The 22,194-nt window shown below is 33.5% G+C and overlaps 2 protein-coding genes and 1 long non-coding RNA gene across 10 annotated transcripts in view; 2 read left to right on the forward strand and 1 right to left on the reverse strand.

Annotated features, from left to right (window-relative positions):
• The window catches only part of LOC127736753 (synaptic vesicle 2-related protein-like), a 79,288-nt gene that overhangs the window by 51,284 nt on the left and 5,810 nt on the right, over nucleotides 1-22,194 (reverse strand). Inside the window, exons 2-4 of the mRNA XM_052247333.1 lie at nucleotides 17,006-17,267; nucleotides 4,654-4,739; nucleotides 2,498-2,596 (exon numbers count right to left, since the gene is read on the reverse strand). Coding sequence (XP_052103293.1) covers nucleotides 2,498-2,596; nucleotides 4,654-4,739; nucleotides 17,006-17,222 — 402 coding nt within the window. The 5' untranslated portion in view covers nucleotides 17,223-17,267. The remainder of the gene's footprint in view (nucleotides 1-2,497; nucleotides 2,597-4,653; nucleotides 4,740-17,005; nucleotides 17,268-22,194) is intronic.
• Nucleotides 10,094-17,012, forward strand: LOC127736754 (uncharacterized). Of its 8 annotated transcripts, XM_052247334.1 has the most exons (10): nucleotides 10,096-10,380; nucleotides 10,434-10,574; nucleotides 10,954-11,082; nucleotides 11,137-11,190; nucleotides 11,407-11,676; nucleotides 11,731-11,784; nucleotides 11,839-12,108; nucleotides 12,217-12,357; nucleotides 12,412-12,540; nucleotides 12,703-17,012. In XM_052247334.1, the coding sequence occupies exons 1-10, from the start codon at nucleotides 10,150-10,152 to the stop codon at nucleotides 12,733-12,735; spliced, it is 1,452 nt and encodes a 483-aa protein (XP_052103294.1). In that variant the 5' UTR covers nucleotides 10,096-10,149; the 3' UTR covers nucleotides 12,736-17,012. The 8 variants fall into 8 exon arrangements, 2 of the variants coding, with proteins under 2 accessions (XP_052103295.1, XP_052103294.1); XM_052247335.1 differs by lacking the exons at nucleotides 11,839-12,108; nucleotides 12,217-12,357; nucleotides 12,412-12,540 and having other exon boundaries at nucleotides 10,094-10,380; nucleotides 11,731-11,763; nucleotides 12,682-17,012; XR_007999157.1 differs by lacking the exons at nucleotides 10,434-10,574; nucleotides 10,954-11,082; nucleotides 11,137-11,190; nucleotides 11,407-11,676; nucleotides 11,731-11,784 and having other exon boundaries at nucleotides 10,102-10,218; nucleotides 11,839-12,087; nucleotides 12,142-12,357; nucleotides 12,412-12,573; nucleotides 12,682-17,012.
• On the forward strand, nucleotides 20,882-22,178 carry LOC127736756 (uncharacterized). The gene is made up of 2 exons (XR_007999165.1): nucleotides 20,882-21,046; nucleotides 21,667-22,178. It is a non-coding gene; the product is annotated as an uncharacterized LOC127736756 (long non-coding RNA).

The raw sequence follows: 22,194 nt of genomic DNA on the forward strand, positions 1-22,194 counted from the left end.
GGTCAATCTATTTAAACTGTTGTTGGTTCTATTGTCCCATTGAATAAATACAATAGCTATATAATTGTTCTCTGAGTAGTTTATTCACTGGGACCTTCAAATTTCTTCTAAGAGAAATCCATCACTCATTGATTAATTTACCTGAGTAAATAATTATCTTCTGAAAGATGAAAATACATGTTTTAACGCAGAAAATTGCATGTGATGTTGTATTTATTCAATATTCATTATATATTTTCAATCTGTTCAATATAAACAGAGATTTAATCATAAGTTGATTTCTGACAAAATTTTTGTCATTGTTCCTATTGAAATTTTCATTTTTTTGTTTTTGTTTAGTTATAGAATACATATAATAAGAAGGCATTAATTAGAACATCATCATTTTCCAGTTTTTCTTTGTCAAACACAAAAAAACCTGCTTCGCTAAGCGAAACTGGATACGCCCGCAGAGGTCCAACCCTGAACAGTTGGGGCAAAAATGGACACAATATTCAAGCTTGATACAGGTCTGAATTTGGATTGTAATTAAATATTTGACATATTATAGATTTCTGAATAAATGTAGTCAAAGAACTTGAAATTGGTTATATGAATTAGATTTATATTCAATTAAAGATTTCTTGCTGTTGTGCAATACACTATGCTGTTGCACAATACTTAGTAAAACACAAAAAAACACAAAAAAACCTGCTTCGCTAAGCGAAACTGGATACGCCCGCAGAGGTCCAACCCTGAACAGTTGGGGCAAAAATGGACACAATATTCAAGCTTGATACAGGTCTGAATTTGGATTGTAATTAAATATTTGACATATTATAGATTTCTGAATAAATGTAGTCAAAGAACTTGAAATTGGTTATATGAATTAGATTTATATTCAATTAAAGATTTCTTGCTGTTGTGCAATACACTATGCTGTTGCACAATACTTAGTAAATCTGTTGTCAGACTATAAACAAATAAAATTTATAAAATTCTAAAGGGAGCTTACATCAATAGATATAATCAATTCACCAAAGTTTCATAAAAATTGCTGAAAGCATTTTTGAGTTATTGTCTGAAAACTGGAAAATCCCCCCTTTTTTAATGAATAAAACCCCATAACTCAAAAATGTAAAATCTAAAATTTATAAAATTCTAAAGGGAGCTTACGTCAATAGATATCAACAATTCATCAAAGTTTCATGAGAACTGCTGAAAGCATTTTTGAGTTATTGTCCGAAAACTGGAAAATCCCCCTTTTTTTTATGAATAAAACCCCGTAACTTGGAAACGTAAAATCTAAAATTTATAAAAATCAAAAGGGAGCTCATGTCAATAGATATAAACAGTTAATCAAAATTTCTTGCAAGTTGGTGAAAGCAATCTTGAGTTATTGTCCGAAAACTGGAAAATCCCCCTTTTTTTAATGAATAAAACCCCGTAACTCGGAAACGTAAAATCTAAAATTTATAAAAAACGAAAGGGAACTCACGTCAATAGATACAAACAATTCACCAAAGTTTTATGCAAATTGGTTAAAGCGTTTTTGAGTTAATGTCTGACATGCTGACGACGGATGGACGGACAGAGGTATACCATAATACATCCCGTAAACGGGCGTATAAAAACCAATTTCAATAGTAACAATGTTGAAAAATTTTGTCAGAAGTTTACTGGGAACCCAATGAAACTTTTCCATTTTTGGTCCATCTGTTAAAACTTCCAATAGATGACTCTCTTGAAAAGTGTCATTTGGTTCGCAATGAAGGTCCCAGACTAACAGTCCCAGTGAATAAACTACACAGAGAACAATAGCGAATAAACTACACAAAGAACAATAGTTAGCTACTGTATTTATTCAATGGGGCAATTGAACTGACAAAAAGTTTAAATACCTTGAACAAGAGATGACTCTGTGGAAAACTTTCATTTGGTTCGCAATAATACAGATGAGACATAAAATATGTTCACAACAAAAATTTGTCAAATTCCATTATTATTCCATTATTATTAATAAATGAATATTTAACATAAGTCTCAAAGCAAAAAAACTCGTAAATAAATATAATTAGTGTAAAGAATTTAATATTGATTCTTTTTTATTTAAAGATGTCAGCAGATCTGATTTTGGGTAAAATATGGTTTTCTTTCTTTTTCTGGAACACACTTATTTCAGCTTCCTTGATAAAGATATCAGTGCATCAACGAAAACAAATGTTTGTTGTGTACGTTCTCATTCTTTAGTTTGGTGGATTATTGTTTCATTGCCAATCACACCACATCTTCATAAATCTATGTAAAAATGTATACTGACATTCTCTATAAAAGTTTGTTCTAAACCTTTCAATTGCCTGACTAACAGGGATAATATGTGGTGAGGGAAAGAAACAAACATTTCATTGTTTACTTACAGTTGTTATAAAAGCTAGTTGCCAGCCTTTTAATTGCCTGACTGACAGGGATGCTAGGTGCATGGTTAGGGAAAGAAACAAACATTTCATTGTTTACTTACAGTTGTTATAAGAGCTTGTTGCCAGCCTTTTAATTGCCATTCACAATGCAAGGCAGGAGATAAAATGGCTAAAATCATCATTTCCATAGCATCAGCCATCTATTTAATCAGAAATTTCATTTAAAAATCATGTCAATATAGAATCATTAAACAGAGTTCTAACTAAGAGGAGACAATCAGTCCTGGACTCATGAAAATCTGTCTTGACTGAACATTTTGAAAATTAGTGACCTCAAAGATGCATCAAGATTGTAAAATGTTGTATCAACTGAGCACAAATACCATCATTTTATGACAAAAGTTTTAAAAATAATCAAAAGTTTATTTCATTTCCTTGCTCCATTTCATCATGAGGATTGAAATAACTAGACATCATTGAGATGGGAGCCATCTCTGTGGGCCCGCTGTGAATAACGTGTTTTTGACCTTGACCTTTGACCTAGGAAGTTGTACATACATTATGAAACACCCTCTGGTGTTGGTTAATATACATGTCAAGTATAAACTTTGTAATCATAACGGTTCTCAAGATATAGAGCGGACACGATCTTTACCATAGGACATGGGGTTGTCAACTAAAACCAAAGTTTTTGACCTTGACCTTTGACCTAGGAAGTTGTACATACATTATGACACACCCTCAGGTGTTGGTTAATATACATGTAAAGTATAAACTTTGAAATCATAAAGGTTCTCAAGATATAGAGCGGACACGATCTTTACCATAGGACATGGGGTTGTCAACTGAAACCAAAGTTTTTGACCTTGACCTTTGGCCTAGGAAGTTGTACATACATTATGACACACCCTCTGGTGTTGGTTAATATACATGTCCAGTATAAACTTTGAAATCATAAAGGTTCTCAAGATATAGAGCGGACACAACTTTACCATAGGACATGGGGTTGTCAACTGAAACCAAAGTTTTTGACCTTGACCTTTGACCTAGGAAGTTGTTCAAACATTATGACACACCCTCTGGTGTTGGTTAAGATACATGTCAAGTAAAAAGTATGAAATCATAATGGTTCTCTAGATATAGAGCAGACAGAATTTGTTACAGACGGACAGACGGAAGTAGAGCCGGACGGACGGACAGACTGATCACTATAGGGCAAACCGCCATACTGCTGGGCCCTAATAAATAAGAAAGTAATAAAATTTCATCTTCCCACTTTAAGACTTGCCATGGCCAAAAAATGATGAGTCCCTGGACTTGTCTTCAAAAATCCTTAGTGAGAACCCTGAATTCATATAAAGTTGTTTTTAATGCTCTATATTATATCTGTTGAAGCTTTGGCTAATTTCAATGTTGCTCTTCAGTTTTATGTGTCTCAATCATCTCTGGTGGATAATGAGTGATGTACAAGAGGAAGAACAGCAATAAAAGTCTAGTGTCCTTGCTTCTGTTGAGATTTCTTGTACATTTTCATGTATTGTCTTATCAATCATAAATTATTTCATTAAATCTCAAAATAAAAGTTGGCATATGTGGCACAGTGGCAATAGCCACTTAGATTCCATTTCAAAGAATTTAAGCAAATACAACATAATCATTACTTTAAAAATTAAGGTACAATAAAAGGGCTTTGACACAGATTCTTGTAAAATTTTGCATACAATTTTGGCTCGTGATTACTGAAAATAGACAAAATAATGAATGTTCATCTTTTATTTTCAGTAATATTACAAAATGATTTTTTTCAAAATAGATAAACTTGAATAGAAAGCATATAAAATTGGAGAAAAAGATCTAAAATCATCAAATATCAAATTACAAGATCATAGATTTTTCTTTAAAATTGATATGTCCTTGATCATGTTGATACATATCTGTTTATAAAAAATAATAATAGGGTCACTGACTTTTTTTTGTCTGTATAACTGTATTTAACAATCTTTCTTGTTGCAATTGAAAAACTTTTAAAAAATCAACATTTTATGGCTTCTAATGCGATGATGTGACCCTTTTTCTGACATTTTATGGTATTTTTTCACCTAAAACAAAACTTTCAATGATGTGTACCTTAAAATCAAAATCTGTGACCCTATTTTTATTTTTACTTTATTTAATTATCTAAATGGAAATCTCTGTATCAACATCATATCAACTTTAAAGAAATACCTACGGTGTTTGATCTGACATATAGACTTACCCATGCAAAACCTGTTAGAATGGATAACTTGACTTGAAATTTTCCAAACCCTATATTATCTATTGCTTGCTGTATTGTGTAAGTATCTAAAAATTATAAATATAACATTACTTCTTTAAATTTATTGTAATGATAATTGAAATGATAATTGAAATGATAATTGTAATGATAATTGTAATGATAGTTGTAATACATCAGTTGAGCACATATGAATGTAAAAAGTTGAACATGATTTTTTTCTTTTAGTAGAAGGAAGGTTAATTGCTTCTGTAGTTTCTTTGCTGTGAGTAGCCATAGATTTCATCTGTTTCCACAAAAACACTTCTAAAATCTCTGCTATGTATTCAGTACTTAATTTTAAAAGCAAAGACTGGTTAGAAGAATATGTCCAGGTAGGGTGACATGACTTATATCCTGACATCCTTTTATAACTGATTCAAGAGTCTAGATGATGATGATGGATGACTGCTTAACGTCTAGCGGCAAATTAATATGCATATTCAGGACCAGAACATGTTCATGTTCGTGTTATATAAATATAAACCCTGCTTTGTACCTGACCAACATGCTGAGACGGATTTTTAACATGCTAGTTAACAATGTAACAGTCCACAGGAAGACATGTCACCTTGACCGGACACATTATTTTGACTCTGAGCTGACCAGTCTTTGCTCTTACTTTTTAACCTGCTTAATGCCGCAAGCCTAGTGGAGAAGCAGCAAATACCATAAAGTCCTTGGTTTCACCCGGCCAGGGTTCGAATCCATGATCTCTCACACTTGAAGCAAACACGCTACCCCGAGACCACCGAGGCAGTCAAGGATCTATAAATATTGTGAATCAACAGAAGCTACTAAAGATATGTCATGAACAAGAAATCAGTAAAGGAATAAAAACACTCGAGGCAAACACACTACCGTGAGACGACCAAGGCAGTCAAGAGTCTGTAAATATTGTGAATTAACAGAACCTACTAAAGATCTGTCTTCAACACCCACAACCTCCTGCTATTAAGCTCATAAACATGAAATGAGTAATTAAAGTCATGAACGAGAAATGAGTAATTAAACTCGTGTACCTAAAATGAGTACTTAAACTCATAAATGTGAAATGAGTAATTAAACTCATGAATGTGAAATGCGTTATAAAACTCATGAATGTGAAATGAGTGCATCAACTCAACATGCTGCTTCTTTTTTAAATGATTTAAGTTTCAGCAGATATTGCACACATATAATTGTTAGTTTCATATGTTGCATATATATTTTGAATATTTTTTGAATATCATATTGATCCTGTATGGAATACCGTCCAGTTTGTGTATTTTTAAAATGCTTGTTAATTTTTTTACTTTAAACATGCCATATGACGTTATTACATTAAAGCTGACTTTCCTATTGCACTTTTAAACATGAATTACAATCTCTTTCAGAAATAAGACTAAGATTACAGACCAGTAAAAGGCAATCAATTGTATTAGAAAAAGGAAATGACATTTGTAAAATCAGTCATTTGTGGGTTTACAGTTCCTAATCATGTCTGTATTGATTAAATGTCGAGAATCGTTAGTTCACATCTTTAGAAAATATAAACAGCCTTCACTATTGATGATGAGGCTATATTTGTCAACAATATGTTTCATATATTGAGTCCTTTTATCAAAAGTAGTGGAGAACAATTAATCTTATTTTGTCTATATAGCACATTTCCATCAAGTAGTTTTTTCAACAACAAGAAAAATTAAGGAGAGCCAGAAGATAAAAAATTCAGTTGAGGATATTCTTCTTAATGCCAAAAGAAAATTCAAAATTAAAGATGTTAAACTAGCAAGGAGCAAACCTTTTAACCATAGTCAGTATAAATGTTTGAACATTTCCTGTACTATGAATAGAAATAAAAGGGGTCTGCTTCCATGACAGCAATCCAACAACTTAAATAATTAAAAGACATCTGCTATGACCCAACATTTGTTGAAGACGCTATGAGATCTAGTGTTTTTGTTATTATTGTTGGTTTGCTGTCTTATACATATATAAAAAAATCGATAAAGATAAAAGATTTTGTGGGCAGTGTAAAAATATGCAGGTTGAAGACGAGTTTTATTTTTTAATGGAATGCACTGCAGCCGAAAAGGAAAGGAATTTTATTCTTAATGATGAAGCATGCATTCAATGTTAAAACTTCCCTTATATTTCAAAGTATGAACGGTTTATTTGGTTAATGTCAATTTAGAGTGAGTCTGAAAATGTTAATATGTCAGTGTCAAGATTTATTAGTACTTGTTTTGAAATAAGAGAAAATTTGCAATCCAGAAACTAAATATACATGTAGTAGTGATGTAGTTTTTTTTTATGTCTTAGAGAGGGTTAATATTCTATTTTATTTATTTTCAAACACCATCTGGTATGGAGTATAGTTATTTATTCATTTATTTTTAATGTAATATATCGTAATCAAAGTACTGAAATACTGAACATCAGATGACCGCAAGTTCTAGTGGATGGTCACAAGCACTTAATTGTCTCAGAAAAAAAATCACATCTCTATACCTGAAAGGTAGGTTAAGGAACATAGATATATTTTTTTCTGAGACAAGTTCCTGTGTGGATGATGAATAAATGACAAGGAATTCAACCTCACCGTTATAACTATTATATAGTAGTGATATAATCATTTGTTATCAGTATACTCTGGTTTGTTGTTATATATTATATTAATATTTGTATAACAGTTATATATAATTTTCATCCATTTGTATATCATTCTATTCTACTATTCTAATTGCAATGCATGGTGGACACTCTTCTGTAATAATTCGTTTTTCTAATAGATTGGATTTGAGTAGACATTCATATTTTCCCGCGTTTGTTACAAAACCTTATTGAGATATTCTTCCGCATGCATTAACACAAATTTTCGGTATTCTTGATTTGTTATTGATATATAACATTTTCATATCATTTATCTATGTTCTTAAAAATTATTTTCATGAATATTTATTGATGAAATTAATATATAACAAGCAATAAGGAATGTTATTTTGCACTTGATAATATCCGCGCGTAATTATACGGAATACGTTCGGTTATCAGTCAAAATTCAATTCTTGATTAAATCAAACAAAGTTTAATTTTGGACCCTTTGGACCTCAATGTAGACCAATTTAATTAAGGGCCCAATATCAAAAATCTAAATACACGGTTAGATTCAGCATATTAAAGAACCCCAAGAAATCCAGACTTTGAATTAAACCCCATTGAAATTGGTCGAGAAATAAGCAATTTATACACATTATTAGAAAAGTATTGTTTTTGGTCCCTTTTTTCCTAAACATTAAGGGTTATAACCCCCAAAATCAATCCCAACCTTCCTTTTTTGGGTATGGAACCAAGTGGTACAATTTCATAGCAATCCATAGACTTATACTGAAGTTATTGCCTAGAAAATCCTTTTTTTTTTTTGCCCCTTTTCTGCCCCTAATTCCTGAACGGTTTGGGCCATGAACCCCAAAAGAAATCCCAACCTTCCTTTTGAGGTATTGAACCTTGTGGTAAAATTTTATAGAGATCCATACACATACTGTATAGTGGGTTTTTTTGCAAATGTAAAATTTCACGATTTAGGGGCAACAAAGTATACGAAAAATGTTGGCGGTTTTTATTCTGGCGGAATCTTAATTAATATTAATGATTAAATAATTTTTTCGATTTGAATGACGTCTAATTTACTGATTTTATTCTGATACAGTTAATCAATAGACTACTGGTAACTTAGATATTTGTCACATGTGTACAAAATACGTGTAAATGTTACAGTTGATTAATTATGAAATTGACCGGACCTTTGATGTGCTTATTACAAATGTAGGTTTGTTTAGGGGCCAGCTGAAGCCCACTTCCGGGTGCAGGATTTTCTCCCTGTGTTGAAGACCCATTGGTGGCCTTCGGCTGTTTTCTGCTCTTTGGTCGGGTTGTTGTCTCTTTGACACATTCCCCATTTCCATTCTCAATTTTATAACATTATCAAGAGGGAACTCATAACTCTTATATAATTTGACACTAGTAAATAAGGGTAAAATACCTGACTGAGTACTTTACATCCCTTAAATCTTTGACACAAATTAATAAGGGTATTAACAACGTCATTTTATAAAATACATGCATGTATAATGCCCTTTGGCATTTATGTTGTTAAAACTAACGTATACCGTTATTGACCTACGTAAGATCGTTCACAAAATGCTTTATCTATTAGGAAGTACAGAGCGTATGCATAAATGTTTGCAGAATTTGCAGAATTTATTTTCGCCATTTTCATTTAACCGCCATAATAAGCGAAAATGAACACCCAGCAAAAATAACCCACTATACAATATACACAAGTTATTGTCCTGAAACAAGAAAAAATTTCATAGAGATCCAAATACTCAAGTTATTGTCTGGAAAGCAAATGTTTTCGGACGACAACGACACTGACAATGTCATAACATTATACGAACGCAAAAATTTGCAGTCGTATAAAAATAAAATGATGTGGTATGATTGCCAATGAGACACTTCTCAGCCAGAGACCAAATGACATGGAAGTTAACAAATATACACAAATGTAGGTCAAGGTATGGCCTTCAACAGTGAGCAATACCACATCTTCTTATTTTTATATATAAATATAAATGTACATGTATGTTTTTTCTTGTTGGGTTGCTAATTATTTACAAATACTCTACATTTCCTTTTATTCATAAAAAATTTTAAAAAAAAACAATATAAATATTTAACCATCAGTGACCTTAACAAATGTGCAGTATGATATCATCACCAATAATCAATGTCTCTGTAAATTTCACATATTTATTGTGGAACTCTATCTTTATTATTTCACTGTGTATAACGGAAAATCCAATTTTTGTTGACACAACATGTAATGGGATCTTTATCGGAAAATATTATCTTTTAAAATATTTGTATAATTAAAACCTTGGGATAATACAATGTTTTGCATTCTATTTTATTTTGCTTAAAGTTTTTCTAAAAAAATTTGGTAAAAATACAGAAAATAAACCCCATCCCTACCCCAATTGATAACAAATGTTTAAAGAGAATTTAAGGCGGTACAGTTGCCTATAATTGCTTACATCCATTTCATTTGAACTTTGGTGGCTAGTTGTTTCATTGGCAATCATACCAAATCTTCTTATTTTTATATTAAGAATATTTCTATGAATGGCCTAACACTGAAATTTTTACTGCCAGTATTTAATATATGTGAAGTATTTAATATATGTGAAGTATAAGACATGTAGGTCTGAGGTACAAATCAATGTGTGATTGTGAATGATCTCTAATTCAGATGCATCTATTGAGGGATACGTGTGGTAAGGTTTACATGTTGTATGTCCTTCAGGTTGATGTTCTGTTGAGGGATACGTGAATTAAGGTTTACATGTATGTCCTCAGGTTGATGTTCTGTTGAGGGATACATGTGGTAAGGTTTACATGTATGTCCTTCAGGTTGATGTTCTGTTGAGAGATACATGTGGTAAGGTTTACATGTTGGTCCTTCAGGTTGATGTTCTGTTGAGAGATACATGTGGTAAGGTTTACATGTATTTCCTTCAGGTTGATGTTCTGTTGAGAGATACATGTGGTAAGGTTTACATGTTGGTCCTTCAGGTTGATGTTCTGTTGAGGGATACATGTGGTAAGGTTTACATGTTGGTCCTTCAGGTTGATGTTCTGTTGAGGGATACGTGTGGTAAGGTTTACATGTATGTCCTCAGGTTGATGTTCTGTTGAGAGATACATGTGGTAAGGTTTACATGTATGTCCTTCAGGTTGATGTTCTGTTGAGAGATACATGTGGTAAGGTTTACATGTTGGTCCTTCAGGTTGATGTTCTGTTGAGGGATACGTGTGGTAAGGTTTACATGTATGTCCTCAGGTTGATGTTCTGTTGAGAGATACATGTGGTAAGGTTTACATGTATGTCCTTCAGGTTGATGTATCTGTTGAGGGATACGTGTGGTAAGGTTTACATGTTGGTCCTTCAGGTTGATGTTCTGTTGAGAGATACATGTGGTAAGGTTTACATGTTGTTCCTTCAGGTTGATGTATCTGTTGAGGGATACATGTGGTAAGGTTTACATGTATGTCCTTCAGGTTGATGTTCTGTTGAGAGATACATGTGGTAAGGTTTACATGTTGTTCCTTCAGGTTGATGTTCTGTTGAGAGATACATGTGGTAAGGTTTACATGTATGTCCTTCAGGTTGATGTTCTGTTGAGAGATACATGTGGTAAGGTTTACATGTTGGTCCTTCAGGTTGATGTTCTGTTGAGGGATACGTGTGGTAAGGTTTACATGTTGGTCCTTCAGGTTGATGTTCTGTTGAGGGATACGTGTGGTAAGGTTTACATGTATGTCCTTCAGGTTGATGTTCTATTGAGGGATATGTGTGGTAAGGTTTACATGTATGCCCTTCAGGTTGATGTTCTGTTGAGGGATACATGTGGTAAGGTTTACATGTTGGTCCTTCAGGTTGATGTTCTGTTGAGGGATACATGTGGTAAGGTTTACATGTACGTCCTTCAGGTTGATGTTCTGTTGAGGGATACATGTGGTAAGGTTTACATGTTGGTCCTTTAGGTTGATGTTCTGTTGAGGGATACATGTGGTAAGGTTTACATGTATGTCCTTCAGGTTGATGTTCTGTTGAGGGATACATGTGGTAAGGTTTACATGTTGTTCCTTCAGGTTGATGTTCTGTTGAGGGATACGTGTGGTAAGGTTTACATGTTGGTCCTTCAGGTTGATGTTCTGTTGAGAGATACATGTGGTAAGGTTTACATGTTGGTCCTTCAGGTTGATGTTCTGTTGAGGGATACATGTGGTAAGGTTTACATGTTGGTCCTTCAGGTTGATGTTCTGTTGAGGGATACATGTGGTAAGGTTTACATGTTGGTCCTTCAGGTTGATGTTCTGTTGAGGGATACATGTGGTAAGGTTTACATGTTGGTCCTTCAGGTTGATGTTCTGTTGAGGGATACATGTGATAAGGTTTACATGTATGTCCTTCAGGTTGATGTTCTGTTGAGGGATACGTGTGGTAAGGTTTACATGTTGGTCCTTCAGGTTGATGTTCTGTTGAGGGATACATGTGGTAAGTTTTACATGTTGGTCCCTCAGGTTGATGTTCTGTTGAGGGATACGTGTGGTAAGGTTTACATGTATGTCCTTCAGGTTGATGTTCTGTTGAGGGATACATGTGGTAAGGTTTACATGTTGGTCCTTCAGGTTGATGTTCTGTTGAGGGATACATGTGGTAAGGTTTACATGTTGGTCCCTCAGGTTGATGTTCTGTTGAGGGATACATGTGGTAAGGTTTACATGTTGGTCCTTCAGGTTGATGTTCTGTTGAGGGATACATGTGGTAAGGTTTACATGTATGTCCTTCAGGTTGATGTTCTGTTGAAGGATACATGTGGTAAGGTTTACATGTTGGTCCTTCAGGTTGATGTTCTGTTGAGGGATACGTGTGGTAAGGTTTACATGTTGGTCCTTTAGGTTGATGTTCTGTTGAGGGATACGTGTGGTAAGGTTTACATGTTGGTCCTTCAGGTTGATGTTCTGTTGAGGGATACGTGTGGTAAGGTTTACATGTTGGTCCTTCAGGTTGATGTTCTGTTGAGGGATACGTGTGGTAAGGTTTACATGTACGTCCTTCAGGTTGATGTTCTGTTGAGGGATACATGTGGTAAGGTTTACATGTTGGTCCTTCAGGTTGATGTTCTGTTGAGGGATACATGTGGTAAGGTTTACATGTATGTCCTTCAGGTTGATGTTCTGTTGAGAGATACATGTGGTAAGGTTTACATGTTGGTCCTTCAGGTTGATGTTCCCTTGAGGGATACGTGTGGTAAGGTTTACATGTTGGTCCTTCAGGTTGATGTTCCCTTAAGGGATACGTGTGGTAAGGTTTACATGTTGGTCCTTCAGGTTGATGTTCCCTTGAGGGATACATGTGGTAAGGTTTACATGTATGTCCTTCAGGTTGATGTTCTGTTGAGAGATACATGTGGTTAGGTTTACATGTTGGTCCTTCAGGTTGATGTTCCCTTGAGGGATACGTGTGGTAAGGTTTACATGTTGGTCCTTCAGGTTGATGTTCCCTTGAGGGATACGTGTGGTAAGGTTTACATGTTGGTCCTTCAGGTTGATGTTCCCTTGAGGGATACGTGTGGTAAGGTTTACATGTTTGTCCTTTAAATTGATGTAATAAAAAGAGGACAGTACACATGAAGTGGTTCTGTTCAAAATCACCCTTGCTGATGCAGAGTGAATTTTAGGCCAACACAGGGACTGCGGGTGATGTAGAGTGATTGCACTCTGATCATTTATGACCTTGTCTTATACATTTGATTGCATGCACATAAATATATTTTAGATATGTTAGAGTGAATCATCCACAATCAACAGCATTTATCATGAAAAATCACGATCAAGATGAATTTTTAACTACATCACTTTGTGCACTGAGTGTTCCATATCACTGGCTTGATTTATTAACCTTCTGGAAAGTTACATTATTAAAGAGAAAGCTGAATGAAAAAGTCATGGAGGTCATGGATTTTACCTTCAGATGAGAGGTCATGGATCTTACCTGGACAAATCAAATTGATCAAATTTGTGCTAGCATTTCATCAAGAATATACCTTTTTTCTAAATCAAAGAAATTTTTAGATATTAATGCCAGAAAAGCATATTCATATTTTTTCTATACCACCAGTGATCACGAATGAGCTATTTAATGAGTTAACAAAACTTGATATAAACAAAGCATCTGGTATGGATAATATTGGACCAAAAATCCTAAGATTAAGTGCCCCTTTTATTGCATCACCTCTCACATACATATTTAACCGAATGATAGATACTGGCATATATCCTTCTTTACTGAAGAATGCTAAGGTAACACCAGTTTTCAAGGATGGTGACAAGCTTTTAGCAACAAATTACAGACCTATATCTGTTCTTCCAACTTTATCAAAATTAATAGAAAGACAAGTTTCTAATAATATGTACAAATACTTATCTAAACTTAAACTTTTACACCCTACACAATCTGGTTTCAGGCCGCAGCATTCTTGTCAAACTGCACTTATTAATATCATTGACAAATGGTTGCAAGAAATGAATGATGGTAATTAAAACCTAGCAATTTTATTAGATTTTAAAAAAGCTTTTGATTTGGTAGATCATGACATTCTTTGTTTAAAGCTTGAAATTTATGGATTTAGTGAGGCTACTGTTAGTTTTTTTCAAGTCATACCTGAATAACAGAAAACAGTAGGTAAACATTTGTAATGTTTATTCTGAACAACAACATGTAAAATTTGGTGTCCCCCAAGGTTCTATACTTGGTCCTCTATTGTTTGTGCTATTTATAAACGATTTTCCCTTATGCATTGAAAATTGTGAAACAGACCTATATGCTGATGACACCACTCTTCATAAATCAGAGAAAAACATAGAAAATATACATGATGATGTTCAAGAAGATTTATACAGGGTTGAAGAGTGGTGCAAAATGAATAACATGTTCATTAATGCAAATAAAACAAAATGTTTGGTTACTGGAACAAAGCAGAAACTATCAATTCAGACTTATCAACCAAACTTGATAATATATTCAAAAGTATTACAAAATTCTTCATGTGAAAAATTATCAGGTGTTAAAATTGACAGCACACTTAACTGGAGAAATCAAATTGACCAAGTTTGTGCTAACATATCATCCAGAATATACCTTCTTTCTAAAATAAAGAAATTTTTAGATATAAATGCACGGAAAACATATTACAATGGGTATATTCTGCCCCTAATTGACTACTGCTGTATTATTTGGGGTGAATGTAACTAGAGGCTCTCAAGAGCCTGTGTCGCTCACCTGTATTTACTGATGCTTTGGAAATCATGTAAAATAAGGTTAAAATCATAATTAATAGTATTAGATATTAGATATTATAATGATATCTAAGATAATAACAAAAAACTGCAAAATTTTTGTAAAATTACTAACTCAGGGGAAGCAACCCAACACCGGGTTGTCGGATTCGTATGAAAATTTCAGGGCAGATAAATCTAAATCTGATGAACATTTTTGCCACCTGTCAGATTTACTCTAAATGCTTTGGTTTCAGAGATATAAGCCAAAATCTACATTTTACCCCTATGTTCTATTTTTAGCCATCTTGGTTGGTTGGCGGGGTCATCGGACACATTTTTTAAACTAGATACCCTAATAATGATTGTGGCCAAGTTTGGTTAAATTTGGTCCAGTGGTTTCAGAGGAGAAGATTTTTGTAAAAAGCTAACGACGACGGACGACGACAACGGACGACGGACGCCAAGTGATGAGAAAAGCTCACTTGGCCCTTCGGGCCAGGTGAGCTAAAAATGAAGGGATAACAAGAATTTTAAAACTCCAAAAAAGGGCAGCAAGATTAATTCTAGATGCAGATCCTTTAATGGGACCTTTATCCCCCTCAGCCCCCTTATTTAAAAAACTTGGGTGGATGACAGTTGACAATAGAATAAAATACCACAAATATTTACTTCTATATAAATGTATGCGTATGGAACCACCAATGTACCTAGTTCAAAAGTTTAAACTGAAATCAGATAATAATCCTTACTCCTTGAGAGGTGTCACTCAAGGTAATCTGATAGTTCCTAAGCCAAAAGCTGAGCTATTTAAGAAATCTTTTGTTTATTCTGGATCAGTGTTATGGAATGGACTACCACACAAAATGCGTAAAGCTCAAAACACTTATAATTTTAAACAAAGTATCAAGAAGTACTTAACACAGTCCTGATAACATGGATAAGATTATGTTTTCTACAATGTATTTGTATATTTTTTTTTTTTTTTTTTTTATTTGATTTTTTGACTACATATATATCATGTACATCTTGAACAGCTTTATATCTTATCATGTTAACAATATTACATTGAACTACTTGACTGTAAATTAACTATGTGTAAATATCTGTTTTTGATTGTATTGTAATTTGTATGTGAGGGCCTCAGGTAAGATTAGTTTATTGTAACTAACTGAGTTTACCCTCTTTAAATAAAGAATTTATTATTATTATTATTATTATATTATAATGGGTATATTCTGCCGCTCATCAATTACTGCTGTATTGTTTGGGGAGAATATAAAAATGAAGTTATAATAAAAATATTGAAACTTCAAAAAAGAGCAGCATGATTAATTCTTGATGCAGACCCTTTATCCCCATCAGCCCCCTTATTTAAAGAACTTGGATGGATGACAGTAGAAAATAGAATCAAATACCACAAATATTTACTGCTATATAAATGTATGCGGAAAGAAGCACCACAGTACCTACTTCAAAAGTTTCAACTTATATCTGTTAATAATCCTTATGCTTTAAGGGGTGTTACTCAAGGTAATTTGATAGTTACTAAGCCAAAAACTGAACTGTTTAAAAAATCTTTTGCTTATTCTGGATCAGTTTTATGGAACGGACTACCATATGAAATGCGTAAAGTGCAAAACAATTTTTGTTTTAAACAAATTATAAAACGATACTTGAGGCAGTCCCAATATTCAGTCTTGAAATGATTGCAACTATTACTTTTTTAGAATGTATGATTTTGATTTGTATATAATATCTATTTACTACATGCACTCTGTAACTGTTTTATATGTTCTAATGGTACATGTACACTGAACAATCATGATTAAATGATTATGAACTGACTATGTGTTAATATGTTGTATGTTTGCTTATTTTCTCTTATTATTATTTTTTTACTTGTATTGTATATGAGGGCCTCAGGGAAGATTAGTAATTGTAACTAACTGTGTTTACCCTCTTTACATAAAGAATTTATTATTATTATCATTATTATTATTTTTACCTTCAGATGAGAGGTCATGCATGGATCTTACCTTCAGATGAGAGGCAATAGATCTTACTTTCAGATGAGAGGCCATGGATCTTACCTTCAGATTAGAGGTCATGCATGGATCTTACCTTCAGATGAGAGGCCATGGATCTTATCTTCAGATTAGAGGTCATGCATGGATCTTACCTTCAGATGAGGCCATGGATCTTATCTTCAGATGAGAGGTCATGCATGGATCTTACCTTCAGATGAGATGCCATAGATCTTACCTTCAGATGAGAGGTCATGCATATAGATCTTACTTTCAGATCAGATGTCATGGATCTTACCTTCAGATGAAAGGACATGGATCTTACTTTCAGATGAGAGGTCATGGATCTTACTTTCAGATGAGAGGTCATGCATGGATCTTACCTTCAGATGAATCTGTTGAAGGTTCCCCTTCTTCCACTGGGCTCAGATTATGGCGCAACTCCTTCAAGCTTGTATAGCTATCAGTACCTCCTGTCCCATCCTCTATCCCTGCGGCCCTTCTCATGGCGGGATCGGTTAAATCCATGTCCATCTTATCCTCACCAGATATATCCTCATAGTTGTCACTCCCCTTTTTGTACTTGAATCGGTTCAACATGGTTGCTTCGTTACTATTTCTTGTGTTAATTTTCTACATCTCTATCTGAAAAATGAAATGTAATGTTTTGTTTTTTCATCACAATGCTGAGGGTTACAATTTGTTGATGCAAGTCTGAGGTCCTAATTAACTTGACTGATGTTCTGAGAGCACTACTCAGACTGCCTGACATTTCCTTTTCAATAGCTTGTTCTAATTTTTTTACAGATTAATTAATTTTATGTACATGTATTAACATTAAATATGTTCAAAAAGAGGGACGAAAGATACCAGAGGGACAGTCAAACTCATAGATCGAAAACAAACTGACAACGCCATGGCCAAAAATAAAAAGACAAACAGACAAATAATAGTACAGATGACACAACATAGAAAACTAAAGACTAGGCAACACGAACCCCACCAAAAACTGGGGGTGATCTCAGGTGCTCCGGAAGGGTAAGCAGATCCTGCTCCACATGTGGCACCCGTCGTGTTGCTTATGTTATTACAAATTCGGTAAATAGTCTAATTCGGTAGGTCACATTCGTGAAAAGGGAAGGGTATTGTAGTTATGACATAAGGAACATATCCGATATCATCTGTGAAATGGTTATTCCATAACGCTCAACCAACTCGTGAACATGACGTGTAAAAATTATTTACTAGAAAATACTGCAAAAGCAACAGTTACTTGAATGTTTTAAAACTTAATTACTTATATCTACATGAACCAATGAGGATTGTTTTTCCAGTTCATTTTATATAAATTTTAAAAATCAATACTTGGTTCAAGATTCAAACATATTTGACAAAAATATAGTGAAACACATGAAAAATGCAACAATTTTACTTAAATGATGGTCATGGATATTCTTAAACAGTCAGGGGACTTACTTAAATGAGTGATTTTCTAAATCACTGATTCAAGTAACATTATGTCCATAAAGGTTGGAAGTAAGAGTAGTCTTTCTTTAATAATCACCTATTTAAGTAGTACAAATTAATCACTAGACTAAGTGATTTAATTTTATTGTAGCTTTAAATATAGAATACTAATGATCCAGGGACTAATTATGTTGCTAAAATTATCAGAACCAACATCTGTGTTGATAGGATGACCGGGTCATGTCAGGTGATTACCTTGTACTAAATCTAGGATAATGACATAAAAATCACTTGTTTAAGTATCATACCTCAATTTACTTCCAAAATATCACTTCTTTAAGTATCATTATTTTAATAACCCCCACTAATTTCAACACCCCCGAACAGTGAAATTTTTATCGCGAACAGTAGAATTTTATTACATAATCTATAAGACGAAACCTTGAATTTTACAGGAAAAATACTCCCACTGCTGAGAAAAATCTGTTAAGAAAGTATCAGTTCATTATGTAAAGCCATTTTTATAGCATTTTTTCAACTAAAATAGAATTTGCAGCTAAATTATTGCTTCAAAGGCATAAACCTTGCTGCTTAAAAGAAGCAAAAAGTTCATTTTTTTCAATTTTACTAATGAAAAGATATTATCTAAACCTATGTGTTTAAAATTAAGGTAAAACTACAAAATCACAATTTGTGACAAAACTTCGAATTTGCTACTTAAATAAGTGATTTAAAAATCACTTATTTCAATAAGTCCCCTGACTGTTAAACTTAAAAACTAAGAAGTTACAGAACTTCAAAAACTTCTCAAAATCCTTTGTTTGACCTGCTAGTCAAACGTGTTTTGTTAAAATATACTTTGTCACTTTTTTGGTCTTTTGGAAAATGTTCTTAGTGCTGTATTTAGACCCCTTTACCAAGAAATTTGTTTTGCATGCACAAGTATAAAAATTGCGGTTTTTATCCAACACAATCATAGGTTTGAACGTTGTTTTCAATTTAGACTTGTTTATATTTTTTCGTTTGGGCTTGTATTATATTTGCCTTCGGGTTTATATGATCCGTTCATCCTATTTTGACTCCTCAAAATTCAAGAGTCTATCCTAAATTGAGGTAAATTATATGGCCTTCCAAATACCGCTTCGATTCCTAACATCACTGAAGAGACATTAATTGTCGAAATCCGGATATGGTGTACTAATTTTTGCACCTTTTGTTTGCTGAATACCATCTTTTCAGCAAGTTTATTGTTTTCTGTTTGATATTAAATTAATATTTAAGATCCATACTGTTACATCTGGTGATCATTTTATTTGGCAATCTCCAATGGCAGTCAGCAGGGTTTAAGAACATCCGTTGTTCGACCTGCTAGTCAAATGCGTTTTGTTGAAATATACTTTGTCACTTTTTTGGTCTTTCGGAAAATGTTGTTTGTGCTGTATTTAGACCCCTTTACCAAGAAATTTGTTTTGCATACACACGTATAAAAATTGCGGTTTTCATCCAACGCAATCATAGGTTTGAACGTTGTTTTCAATTTAGACTTGTTTGTATTTGTATATATGTATATATTTATATGTCCCTCGCGTGGTCATAGAGTTAATATCCTGTAGAAAATAGTTCATACATATATTCAGGACAAGAACAAATTACTCAGTTATATTGATTGATTGTTGGTTGCTTAACCTCCAGCATGTCCAGTGGAAAATATTTCATGGATGTTCAGGACAAATCAATACATATACATTAAATTTGAAAAGAAAGGTAGTCTTGAACAAAGGAACATAAAATTTTACTACTAGAAATTTGCCTATCAAAAGGCTGACCCTGCAAAGATTTGTAAAATGCATGGTGAATAATGCATGTGTACATATACATGTAGCACTCTTAGAACAAAAAAGCTAATTATCAGATTCATATACAACATGTAAAACCAAACAAATAATGCTTATCACAGAAATGTATCTATCATGTCTATAGTCCTATAGCTAAAATCCATATATTTGTCTTGTACATCTTTAAGAAAATATGTTCATGAAACGTAATACGCTAAATATGTATGTTTTTTCACCATTTGTTTTGCATAAAAAGCTGTATGTATGTACAATTGTATATGTGTACATTTGTAAATGTATATTATATTATTATTTTTTGAGTTATTCACAGGGGCGGAACCAACATTTTAGGTTAAGGGGGTGCAAACTTAAATTTTCACTGAGTGGAGCGAGGCGAAATTATTGAAATATTCTTTATTAAGCCGAGGACAACCCATGCTTTGCAAACTTTAGGGGGCACGCCCACCACGCCCCCTCCTGAATCCGCCCCTGATTCAGACGGCATCAGGGGAGATTAGTATTGTACTAACTGATTTTACTCTCTTTAAATAAAGTATTCATTATATCATTATTATCTGTCAACACATGACTGGTTTGATAGATATATATATAAAAAAAAAACTACACAAACTGGATGGGAATCATATATTTGTACATCCTATTCCTAGCAATGGACTTCTAGTTTCTAGTCCTACATTGAATTCTTTTTCCGTATTGGAGGTGTGTCTTAAGTGGCAAAACTAAATAATAGGGATCATTCGTAATATTTCTTCCTGTAGACGTCGCTAGTGTTCCATAAGTGGTTGTCGGAAACGTTTTAATCAATTTGACGCTTGAATCGCATTACGTTGCACATGTTTACATTAGTAACCACAATCGACACTCGCTAATTTTACCAAACTAAGCTCCAAAATTGTTGTGTCCCCGGCTGCAATTATTCTGAAGGGGGACCACAGATTCTCAAAAGACCATGAAATTCTTTTAAATGGAGAGAAGGCATCAAGAGAGTTGATCCTCCCATCAAACATATCTAGGGAAACCCGGCGGAAAATATTCGACCAAGTTTGCCATAACCAGCTGATAACCATGTCATGCCAGGAGATTATATAACAACAGGATTAGGTTATTATGTATTTATATTTTTCTTATATTTAGTACAGTATTTAACCTCTTTGTTTTATTTTTTCACGATTAAACAGCCCAATAATTTGACAGGTTATTATTTATTAAAATAAGGGGATGACACAGGGATGTATTTTATTCTTCAAATATACCCTCACACTTGGTAAGTTTTTTCCTAGTCTTCACATTTTTTCACCCTTTTACCTTTGTTTGCATTGTAAATCAGAAATAATAATTATGTTGTGCACTTAATTATAGCAAGTGAAATATATTTCCCTGACAAAACAATGCATGAAAGGAAGAGAACTACATGTATTGGGAAATATGACAATCCCTATATTTCATTCTAAAAAAAACCATGGTACATATGAGCATAATTTTTCTATTTGTTTGTCGCAATAAAGTCTGAATTTTCTAAGGACTTTACATTAAACTTATGGCAAAAGCTGTCAGACCATTTTTTTTTAATTCTTCAAAGTTGGAAATCAAGAGTTAGAAAAAAAACATCACACACATCCCTGCATTAAACGCTTGTCCTTTATGAATGATAAGAAAAATTTCTGAACCTGCAGTTTATTAAATAACATGATGCTTTGTGTTTTCCTGTTTTAATATTTCAGAAGCCATCATGGATAACAGACTTTTTACCCAACCATGAAGTGATGAATGGGATACATCTTTATGTTTGAAATGAATTAATGGTTAAAATCCAAGTGGCTGCAAGTGCGAGGATCAATACTTCTGTCAGAACCAGATGTAAAAAAAAATTTGACAAAGGTGACAACAAATGGCAAATAGTGGAATTATGGAACAGGATTTATTTTCTAGCCAAGACATTTCCTTATATTAACACACAAACTTTCCTGTAAGGGAAATTCCAACTAGATCAGAAGAAAGTAGTTTGTGATAGAAAAGTGTCGTCCAACCGAATTCACATTAAAAGAGTCCTTGTTTTACACAAGGGTAAAACTTAATGCCCCTCCTCCGCTGTGGCAGGGGAATAAACAATCTGAAACATGTAATTCCACGTGGAAACTTCTAATTCAACTTGGTTCCAGAATTATCTGTGTTTGCTGTGTTCTTTCTAATTTCATAAAAATACATTGTAAATAAATATGCATAAAAGATTAAATGGATTTACATGCAAT

This window comes from Mytilus californianus, unplaced genomic scaffold, assembly GCF_021869535.1.
Source record: "Mytilus californianus isolate M0D057914Y unplaced genomic scaffold, xbMytCali1.0.p SCAF_36, whole genome shotgun sequence".
Lineage (NCBI taxonomy): Eukaryota > Metazoa > Mollusca > Bivalvia > Mytilida > Mytilidae > Mytilus > Mytilus californianus.